Source organism: Halichoeres trimaculatus, unplaced genomic scaffold, assembly GCF_033239565.1.
Source record: "Halichoeres trimaculatus isolate MK-OKI-2021-1 unplaced genomic scaffold, fHalTri1.1 fHalTri1_scaffold_4, whole genome shotgun sequence".
In the NCBI taxonomy this organism is placed as follows: domain Eukaryota; kingdom Metazoa; phylum Chordata; class Actinopteri; order Labriformes; family Labridae; genus Halichoeres; species Halichoeres trimaculatus.
This window is the reverse complement of record NW_027437182.1, coordinates 12096027-12107525: the sequence shown is the minus strand read 5'-3', so window position 1 is coordinate 12107525 and position 11499 is coordinate 12096027. Positions and strand designations below refer to the sequence as shown.

Here is an 11499-nt window from a genome sequence, read left to right as displayed (position 1 = left end):
AAAATTATAGTCACAACTGGTACGAAGTGTACTTTCTCAGCTAAAATGCATGTTGTCTATTTGTATATATTTAACTTATACCAATTTAAGCCCTACTACTATAATACTTGGCATAAAATTCTGTTATACGGTGATTCTTGATTGTATATGTTGTATCACCGGTGCTTTAATCCTCTAACTTATTCTCTTCTTAATTGACAGGTGTCACTTTAATACATCACAGTACTCCATTCATACTTCCTTATGAAAGAAAGTTTCTTCAGCCAGCACAGATGAGTGACTTTTTAATCCTTACTCTGGATTTTTTTTAAATTTAAACCTGACTGTCCATGCATGCACAAATGACTATGTGATGAACAAAAAAATAAATAAAACAACTCAAATTGAATACTAAAACACTTAAGTGAGTTGTATATCTAAACTCTGAACTATTGGCTGGACTGCAGGTACCCCATGATAAAGAAAGAACATCACCTGGACTTCTTACAGGGTGTTAATGGTTGTTACTGTTACTTATTTATCTGTATTATAAGAGCAATATCACACAAGAGGAAGTGATGCTGTTCAGCACTTTGCCTGCAGCCTCGTACCTATGGAATATTTACATCTGTGCTGATCATCTCTCCCTCTAATGTGATTTTCCTACTAATGTTAAAATGGGGTGCAGTTAAAAGGAAGACTAATGAACCCAAAAAGAGATGCTGAAACATTATAAAGCAACACAATCCTCAGATATTTTCTGTCATTGCTCTTTTATTCACATGTATTAGCTCTAAACATCACTGTATACTGAAGACAAACCATGGTCATAGATAGAACAAGGAATAATAAAAAAAAATGTTTTGCAATTTTTTGATTAGGAGCTTGAAGGTAGTGATACACTTTCATAGAATTAATTCCAAGATGGAATTCAAAAAATTAGTTTTGTTTTTTACAAGCTGCTTTAATGTTGAGAATTCACTTCATTAGGGCATACACTTTGTATGATTCTAATCATTACTTGTTTTTTTTCATCCAGCAAAATCTTTTCTAAAATGTTTCTTTACAGTAAATACAGTATGATCAAAGCAAGGGATAATTATAATAATCCCCCCCCCCCCCCCCCCCACACACACACACACACACACACACACACCCCACCCCACCCCACACACACACACACACACACACACACACACACACACACACACACACACACACACACACACACACACACACACACACACACACACAAACACAAACACACAAACACACAAACACACAAACACACCTTAATCAAGAGAAGTCAATTCACCCAGTTTCTGGGAGCACCAACACAATCATTTCTGGGTTTATGTAAAAACTTGGCTTAATTCAACAAATAGAAATTTAAAGACCAAGTCATTTTGAGTAAATTCATATAAAATTTCTGTAAAGTTGTGAGTCATTAAGCCTTGCAAATTGTACAGTTTGTACTGTGACCTCCCACTTATTATGTCCAGATCAGTGTATAAAATGTTTGCATTAGTATTTACAAGTCTTTGTGATTCCTGTCTTTACTCTTATCCTACTCTACACATCTGAATCCTTTCAAAGATGTTTTTAACCTGTATCATGGATCTTTTAAACACTAGGTGGCAGCATGGCTTTATTTTTTTCTACATGGTTTCCCTTGTCCAGTAACAAAGGCTTTTCCTCTCCAAACATCCAAATGACATCTCAGCATAACCAAACAGTTAGTTAATCGATCTATGACATGAGTGACTGATTTTTAATTGTTCCCACAGGTAAAACCGAAGAATACCACAGATTTGGACCCTAACCTCGCCTTATCCTGATTGGCCAGGTCATAATTGTGAAGAGGCAAATTGCTGCAGCAATGGCTACGCCCCCAGTGACCATCGCCATGACGTCACGATAAAACCACACGCAGTCTGGACAGCAGGTCTCATCACTGTGAGAGAGAAAAAGAGAGGAAAGAGAAGCGGGTCAGAGTTAGGAAACTATTGTGTAATATACTATTGAATAATATATATATATATATATATATATATATATATATATATATATATATATATATATATATATATATATATATATATATATATATATATATAGATAGATAGATAGATATAGATATATAGATATATATAGTTATAGATATAGATATATAAAGACTTAATGATTAATCTGGACCTTTAATTTGGAGGAATGTTAATGTCCACAAAACCAATAAACCAATAGTGAGTAAGGTTTCAAAGGCCAAACAGCAAATGCTTTTAAAAGAAAAAAAAAAGGCTGACACTGCCTCCCTATAAAAAAAAAATCCCCTGTAATGCGAGCAGGAAAAGAAAACCAGAATTGAACCACTGAAACACAGCTTTCACTTCCCTATTAGTGGGAACAGAGGGTACTTTCTTATTAACGTCTGTTCAAATATGAAACTTACTTGCACGGCCGGAGGCTCTGGATGAGGATAACCCCCAGACCGTTTGCCACCTTGTCTGTGAAGCTCATGGACCCGTAAACAAAGGCACCACTTTGCTGCTTAAAAAAAACAGAGATCAAAGATTACTGCAACCACTGCAGCAAAGTACAATGGAGGAAGTCTTTCACAGCTATTTCCAGCTCACAGATTGAGCAGCAAAAAACAAAGAGCTACAGGGTTCAGCTGGAAGTGATCCAGGTGTGAAAGCACCTGTAGAAACACAGTGAAAGCCTGCTGTCCTCATACATTGTTGAGCTCTCTGTGTATTTTGTTGCTTTTTGCTGTGCTTACAGCTCTCTGAGTTGAGAAAATTTCAACTTTCAACTCTGGAGCAAAAATGTTCATAGGTGACACTTTGCCACCACCAGAAAGAGAGGGGAAATTCTGTATCAGTGATGGTAGCGAAAATGTAGACAAACTTTCTGAGAATGCACTTTCTTTGAGAGAGAGAGAAATCCATCAGGTAAAAGTCAATATGAAGCAAACTCAGCGTTTAAATCAAAGCTTTATGAATCAGAGCAACCGCTGAGCTCTTGAGCTCTTGTTTTGTACTGGCAGCACAAAACACGCTGTAAGTCGGCACAGGCCTCTAGTCTGACAAATGATCAACTTTTCACCTTTTTCTCAGCTGATCAGGAGCTTATTAAAGATAATGCACAATTATCAATGAAAACAGTGTTTTATTTTAACCTTGTGATCAAGTGTTTCTGTACATCATGTGTCTTCAACAACAAATTAAACACACATTAAGATAAAATCTGCATCCGTCTGTTTTTCTTCTAACTGAATATGTCATTTAAGGCAACTATGATGTTTTTGTTTTTTGCCCTGATAGTTTGATTCCCTTTGTTATTACAAAGAGTGATTTCAATGTTATACACAGGTCAATTTTCCCTTTTAGAAAATTTTAAGTCATTTCTTAAAATGTTTGAAGCAAGCATTACTCAAATAAAGTTAAAATTGACCCTTTTAAGGTATTTTTGACAAGTGGATTAGTACTCAAGTGGTTCTCTAGGTCTAGGATGTATTTTAACAAAAACAGAATTGACTGGGTCAATCACTTGTTTCATGTTTTGACACAGGTCTGTCCATAGTTGGGTTATAGGTGTCCTTCACTTACCGTCTGATCCCCAATGAGTGTGGCTGTCATGGAAAGAGACATGACAAGGATTGTAGCAGTGCCAGCCCCCAGCAGAACAGATGCTCCATAAATGCTGTCAGCTCCCATGTGCTTGGCCACATAAACCCAGATGCCGAATGCAAACACCAACATGAGGCCCACCAAGTATGTAATCTGACAACAGACACATTGTTGTTCTAATGTTGTTAATCAGTCATCCACATTCTAACACTGTCTTCTCTTAAGTAGCTCAATGCTAACACTCCCATTTGATAGTGTCTGAAGAGAGCTGATGGGTTATCAAAGTAAAGTGTTGCTTTGAAATTTGGCTCAATCATCCTGGTTTTCACTCATTATGATGTCATAACACTGAAATGTAATGTTTCATCATATTTTGCAGCAATAAGAAACTACTATCTAAGCTTCTGGTAGTCACATCAGAGGGAGATAAAAGGCTGCCAAATAAATGTTGTCAATAGATCAGCTGATTATAAATTGTACCATAAACAATAATTTCACAACCCATGGGTTGTTAAAGTAAGAAAGCTAAAGATGTTTTTGCTTAAGAAGGACTCACATAAATTCCTATGAGCTTGCTGATTGGCTTCATGACCAAGGAGCAAACAAAGCCGCTGAGATACATCACCAGAGGTATGATGGCGATGAAGTTCTAGATGAGGCACAGAGGAGGAAATAAGAATTCAAATTACAAAATGAGCTACACAACCAACAAAATGTGTTTACATGGCCTTACCTTTGGTAACATCAGTGAAGCGGTGATAAAAATTGATATGTAGGTCTGGGATAAGTTGACTATAAGGCGGGTGCACATGTACAGAAAAGCCATCTGGTGTTAAATGAAACAAAAGAAATAAGTTGTTTAAAAAGAAAAGTTAAACTTCCAGCACAGCCATTTTAAACATTGTCTATCTTTTAAATATAGTTTAATTGTATTTATTTAATTATTCATTCATTCATTCATTTTTGGTGTTTTAAGCATAAAGTGGTTTTAGCTAAACTGACTGACAATTTAAAGAGTATTTTCTAAATCTAGTCTGAGTCAGATAAACAGGTCCATAACAAATTTAACCATGGATAACTGAGTTTCCTGATGCAATATTTTTTTTTCCTTCAATTTCTTCCATTAAACTTACATAATTAAGTCTTGCTAAATAATAAAAAAAAAACTGACTTTATGTAGTTAATCTTCTTTTTGTTTCATTTGTTTTGGCAATTTTGTGTTTCCATTTACATTTATGAAGCAAGTTTTAACACAAATTGTTTTCTTTTTCATATACATCAGACTGCAGGAAGGATTTTACAGAAAACTATTTTTTAATTAAGGATTACAAACTGAGAAGCTTGTTCCCTCTATAAAATTTGAGTCATCTTGTTGGCACATTGCACATTATTCTCCAAACAAAGGGTTAAAGAGCTTACGCTGATTACAAGTTAGCAAAACTATATTTGAATGAGGAAATATATGATGCAAATCTAGCAGCCAAGAAGTAGAGTTTCATTAGGAATTAGATTTCTACACAACTCTTTCATACTCTGTACCATTGGAAACTTTCTTTTAATTTTTAATTCCATAGGCTTAGTTGTGAAATGGTCAGTTACAATGGATAGAACATTTAACTTCAACAATAAATCACATGTAGAGTTACAAAACTGTTAGCTTTTTCATTTTCTTTCTTTTTTTGGACTTTATTTCATTGGATGGACCATCATGAGACAACGTAAGGGCAGACATGCACCAAATCCAGATTTCAATCCTACAGTTTGTACAAACAGGTCTGTACTTTTCATTTAGTGTGAGAAATTTGAATGCTAATATTCATACTGTGATTAAGTTGTGCCCTTGGTTGTTGGTTCTATTGGTTATCTGACACATTATGACTGTTTAGTGGCTGTCACCTGGTAGAAGGAGGGCTCCTTCAACCAACTCTTCCAGCGAAACATGGGTCGAGGACGGGATTCCTGCTGAGGAGCAGACGAGATCAACAGATTTTCTCTCTCTGAGGCCATCGTCTCCTCCTTGGTACCCAGGTGAAAAATCAGGGAGAATACAGCCCCAGTGCCCAGCATAATGAGGGCCAGATTCTATCGACACACAAAGGGGAAAAATCAGGTTATGACACTGATTTGTCAGGAGCTCATAAACTTGTCAGGTGTCACTCTTGTTACCCTGAACAGAGGGATGTCCACTGGGCCCACATTATCTGTGATTGTTGGGTTGAGATTGTGTTGAGCCTGGAATTTAAAGAGCAGCCAGGCCACCGTGAATACAGTGATGTTGGCCACCACTGTGAATGCATACCTAAGAAAAAAATAGAAAAACATACATTAACTTAAATATTTTTACCAAAGAATAAAAATAAATTTTGTTTTGGTTCAACATATCTCAGCTGCTTTGGATAAAATGATGATATAACAGTACTTCCCCTTTTGTTTTCACACGAAGTCTGGCTGTGGTCTCAGCTCTGTTTGTCAGTTTCCCTCCACTACTTATAATCATCACTGCTGACACAAATCTGATGTCACAGCTAGCTAAGCTTCTCTTATTTTGGACAGTGCAGAAAAGGGAAATATCTTTTTGAGCATGAAAACAAGGTCTGTGTTTCAAACAGGAAAGGAAACTAAAGAGACACTTCAACCAGTTTCTGATATTTAAATTCGGTGTCCCATTTCTAAACAAGAATCAAACCAAATCTTTCACCACTGTGCTGAAATGTGTGCCTTGTCAACATCCATTTTCAAACAAACATTTAATCTTAGCGAACTTGAACTATCTGAACCGTCAGAAACATCTCATGGTGATGTTTTAGATTTAGACATGAGTCCCTAAAGCAAACATTAATTCACAGATCAATCAGACACAAATGAAATATAAGATTTTCAGTCTAAAACAAATTCCCTTTGATTCTTCAGTAACTGCTACATAATGTTGTCTTGTGATAAAGTAAAATACCAACACTTTAGAATGGCTGGTCAGTCAAACGTCTCACTACAGCATTCACCTTGGACTTTAAATACACAAATAACATGATGAATCATATTTGAAAGGTAATTTAGGGCTAGCTGTATCACATCTTGGTTTGTGAGATCATTGCAGTGCAGTACATTAAATGTATTTATAGGTTTAGCCTCTGATATCCAACCCAAATTACAGTTCAGGGGAATTTTAATGTGTCCTTGTGTTTTTGGTCACTTCATTTCTTTTTAGGGCTTTGAGATCTGGGGTAGGTTTCTAGGCGCCACCCTGTTGGCTGTGGCTGCCTTTTGCAGCAGCTCTCTCTTCTTTGTCCATTTCTTGTAATTTTTTCGTCTCTTTTTCCTAATCTTTGTATCTGGAGTGGCTCATTACTTTGTATGGCTCATTTGTTGGTCATGGACACCAAACTTTTTGTGGCTTCAGTGATATTTTTACTACTTTTTCTCCATTGTGTGTCTGGAGATCCTACATGTAACCATAGCTGCATTGTGTACATGTGAACTCAGCTGTTAGCAGCCAGTAGCATGTCAATGCTAATTGGTGTAAGGCCTGATGTCTTCCCACAAGGTGAGGAGAAGGAGGTGAGGACGACGTGCTGGTTCTCAGGTGTGAGCTAAGAAGTGATGACATGGACCTGTCCTTCCATCCATCGTCATTGGGAACGTAAGATCTATCTCCAATAAGATGGACGAGCTAGCTGTGCTAACCCAGCAATAGAGGAAATACCAGAGGGCAGAGTAGCATCATGCTATTAACAGACATGGCTAACAGAGCTAACATCAGACACCAACGCCATGTTGGAAGAGCTTCACCTGCTGTGAGCAGACAGGATCCAGGAGATAGAGACTGAACAGACTGATGAAGAAGCTCAGTCCTGGACCCTGTGGAGGTGGAGGCTGGCTGAACTGGAGAATGATGGACAAGCTGTCATCATCTATTTTCTTATGGACCTTTTTGCACTTTCTATGCACTTAATTACTTTTGTTTTCTTGATTGCTGCTGTGGCTTTAATTTCGTTGTACTTGTTACAATGACAATAAAGTTCTATTCTATTCTATTCTATTCTATTCTATTCTATTCTATTCTATTCTAATCTATTCAAATGCAGTTTCTCTGAGAGGTGGTGTCCACCTTTCAAAGATTCATATCCTGGCAAAAAAAAAAAAAGTTATTGTTTGGCATTTTGGGGAATAAACAAATATAAGCCCACCATTCATTACCAAACACTTGGCTGCCAGTAGCTGGTTAGCTTAAGGATTAGCATCTAGGCAAAAACAGCTGGCTGGACCTCTTAAAACAAAATCTCTAGAAAAAAAAAACACATAGTTTCTGCTTTGTTTTGCTCACAATGATACTAAAATAACAGCTACAGATGCTGACAGGGCTCCAAAGAAAATGCCGGCAGGACCCAAAGTACTTGGCCATGTGCCCCTGGATGCTTTCCTGCTTTTAAGCTACTCAGCTGCACCATGTCTCTGCTGTGATAACTCAACTTTATATGGTTAAAAAATAACTCACTAAAACCTCTAAACCAAAATGTTGTTAACAGCAAAGAGGGGTTAAATTGGTACAGTATTGTTGGTTTGATTATAAGTCTTTAAAAAGTTTAAAAAACATTTGAAGTGGAAATATTTTATTTGACAGTGAAACAGAAAAGACACCTCTTTGTTTGCCTTCAGCCTTCCTCAGAAAAGGTACATAAATCACACTTGAAACTTTAAGCAGCAATATTTATCGATCTTCAACAATAATCGCTTAGTGTGCAGCATAGATATGAGTTCACCTGTATGCAGTGAGCTCCACCTTCTCACTCTCCCGGGTCACCAGCTCTGGGATGAGGGACAGGTGTGAGATCTGTGTGGCTGCCCATCCAAACTGGAAGATGATGATGAAGGGGGAGAAGTATAAAATCTGAGCCCATTGAGGGGTGTTGTCGGTGCAGGCCAGGCACGGGTTGAAAATGAATGGGAAGGATACAATAACACTAACAGTTCCTGGAAAGAAGAGAAATAGTTACCTAAATAAAATTCAGTCTTTGTGTAACTTCGCATCACCAACAAGCCTCTCATACATTGCCGGTGGAAACATATTACAAACCCACTTCTAAAAAAGTTGAGGCATTATGTAAAAAAACAAACACAGAGGCAGAGACTCTTAGAAAGATGGAAAGAGGTCTGCTATCTTGTAAGAGTCAGTATGAGCTGGAGTTTTATCATCTCTGTGAAGGTCCTCTCCTGTTCAGACTGGTGGATGAAGCTAAATAATATCAGCCTCTAAGAGTTTTTCATATGCCATTAGTTGGTGATAACCTCTGGCATACTGACCAGTGGCATGCTACCAAGTCCAGTTCCCTTTTCAGATCAAGCCCTTAAATTATTTCAACCATTTCATAATAATTTTCCTTGCTGTAATATTACAAAGAATTTGGAGGCTTTCATCATCTACAGTATGTGGTTTTAAAAGGTTCACAGAATCTGTAGAAATAGTCGTAACAAGGAGGCCTCCCTAAAATGAAATGGTACATCCCCAGGGGGTCTGCCCTATAAGACATTTCTGAACATCCTAAATGGCTGTGACCTTTGGACAAAATCAAAAAGAGATACAACTCTGTGGTGGTAAACACCACATGGGCTCAAAATCAAGTTGACCATAGTCTGTTGCTGCAGAGGAAACCATGAAGAACATGATCTGGAAACATCTGTGACATGTCTGGGTCAGGGCGCAGTTGAAGATGGACTATCCTAAGGTCTAATAAATCACAATTTGTCATTCTTCCTGGAAATCATGGACACTGCATCCTCCAGTCTGAGGAGCTGAGTGAAACTGCTTGCCTGCTAAACAAACTCAAAGATGAAACCCTGGATGATGTGGGATGCCAAAGTGCCTATTTCTCTGTAGATCCAGGGGCCCCTTTCTGAAAGTGGGAGGGGCCTGTCCGTGCAGGGAGGATGAACAGTTTGCACCCTCAAAGACATGTGGTAGAGCCTCCATCATTCAAACCCCCTTTTCACAGACTGTCCTTTCTAAAACTGACTCAAATCCGCCTTAGTGATGTAGAAATCTAGTTTCTGGGAATAATACAGGGTTTGGAGCAGCATCTGCAGACCATGCGTTTCCAGGGAAGACATTGCGTAATACAGCAAGACTGTGCCAATCCGCATTTCTGCACCTACTGCAACAGCATGGCGTAGTGGTCCAAGGGTCTGGGTGCTGAATTGGACCAACTTAAGTCCCGAATCCACATCCACATAATGAATTAAATAAATGAGTAAACTAATAAATAAATTAAATGAATGAATAAATCATCGTGAAATGTAAAATACGACAAAGGAGAACCTTAAGTGTTGAGCGGGTGAAGAATCAGGCAACTTTTCACTTTCAGTACTCCTCAAACTGGTCTCATGGGTCTGAGCAGTTGTTTTTGGTAAAGAACGACGTGTTTTGTTTTTTTTAAATTAATTTTTTTTGCGCTAAATTCCAGGATTTTAATTATCTGCATATCATCACAAACTGTTTCTGATATTTCAGAGAGTCCCACCTAATCTTAAACTACTAAAACTGACGCTCAGCCAGCTACATTCAATATTACTTTCGTTAATCAATTGATAAAAGGCCAACAAAATTTTTCCTTATAAGAAAGACTGAAATTTCCAATTTCTGCATGGTTATATTGTGCGTTTGGTAGTTTTAACCCAGTAAGAAATCGCAGAAGTTAACCATTTATCTAAGCATATATTTTTATAAACAGTCTGAAAAAGACATGGATATTTATAACTTACCCAGTAGATGCCAGGACTTTCTCTTCCCGCAGATACCCGTCAATGTTTTGTCAGATTCATATCCAACCAAAGGCGTACACAGTCCATCAGCTATTTGTCCAATCAGCAGCAGCACACCTGCATAGGTGCTCTGCAAGCCCAGCACGTTGTGGAGGTAGACCAGGAGATAGGTGAACCACATAGAGGCGCACAGGTCGTTCTGAAAGTGTCCCACAGCATAACATAACCTCCTCCAGATGGTCAAAGAGCGCTCAGTACGCACATATGGCTCCATGATTGATTGGACTCCTGTGATAAAACGTCCTTTATTCACAGTAACAGATCTCTCGTTTTCATATTGACAAATACATGATGCAAATAGTAACACCAACAAGACGTTGAGCAAAAACCGTGTTCAACCTTTGATCTTGGGTATACGCCAAAAATTTTCCCAAAAGTAACAATAAACGCAATGTGCTGGATTATTCCAAGCTGGTTCCCTACGTGGGTCAGCTGAACTGGTTTAGCTTTCAGCACCAAATTTAATGCTGCAAGAAAAGCTTTATTCAGTAATCAACTGCCCCGAGGATTTCACGCGTAAAAACGCGCCAGCTCGTTTGTTCCTCAAAGACATCTGGAGATGCGTTTGGTCTTGAAGGTTGCTGTAGAGCTTTGACACGCCTCCGGTGCTGTTTATATTTGATCCACACTCACATGGTACCAGTGAGTTACAAATACAGACACTTCCTCTTTCAGGTCCTTCACATGGTGAGTGATTCACTGTCCACGAAATCATTATCATATGGACACCTATATTTATCTCTCCTTCATGGGTTACATCAGATAGCTTTTGTGGAAGTAAGGGTAGTTTAACTCTTTGAAATTAAATTAAAGAAAATATTCTGAAGAAAGTGTAATTAAAGTAATCTCTAAAAAAAGTCTTCATAATTTTTTTCTGAATTAAAAAAAATGCAAGATTGCCATTGTTAAACCAAACTGAACACTTCATTTTTTCCTATTTCCCCACTTTTGTGTGTATGTTGTGGTAATCATGTGCCAGTCATACAGCTTTGTGGACCCTAAGACCCAAAATAAAGCCAGTGAATCAGAATAATGGGGCTTTAATGGCTCTTTAAAGGGGAACTGATTTCTGACACTG

The 11499-nt window shown here is 37.9% G+C and overlaps 1 protein-coding gene across 1 annotated transcript; it reads right to left on the bottom strand.

Annotated features, from left to right (window-relative positions):
* Positions 1 to 1275: 1275 nt before the first annotated feature.
* Positions 1276 to 11491, bottom strand: mfsd12b (major facilitator superfamily domain containing 12b). The gene is made up of 9 exons (XM_074667868.1): positions 10362 to 11491; positions 8366 to 8576; positions 5775 to 5907; positions 5505 to 5690; positions 4342 to 4434; positions 4165 to 4257; positions 3588 to 3761; positions 2429 to 2523; positions 1276 to 1933 (listed from the first exon to the last, which is right to left on the bottom strand). Exons 1-9 carry the CDS (start codon positions 10633 to 10635, stop codon positions 1798 to 1800), a joined length of 1395 nt encoding a protein of 464 aa, XP_074523969.1. The 5' UTR covers positions 10636 to 11491; the 3' UTR covers positions 1276 to 1797.
* Positions 11492 to 11499: the final 8 nt, after the last annotated feature.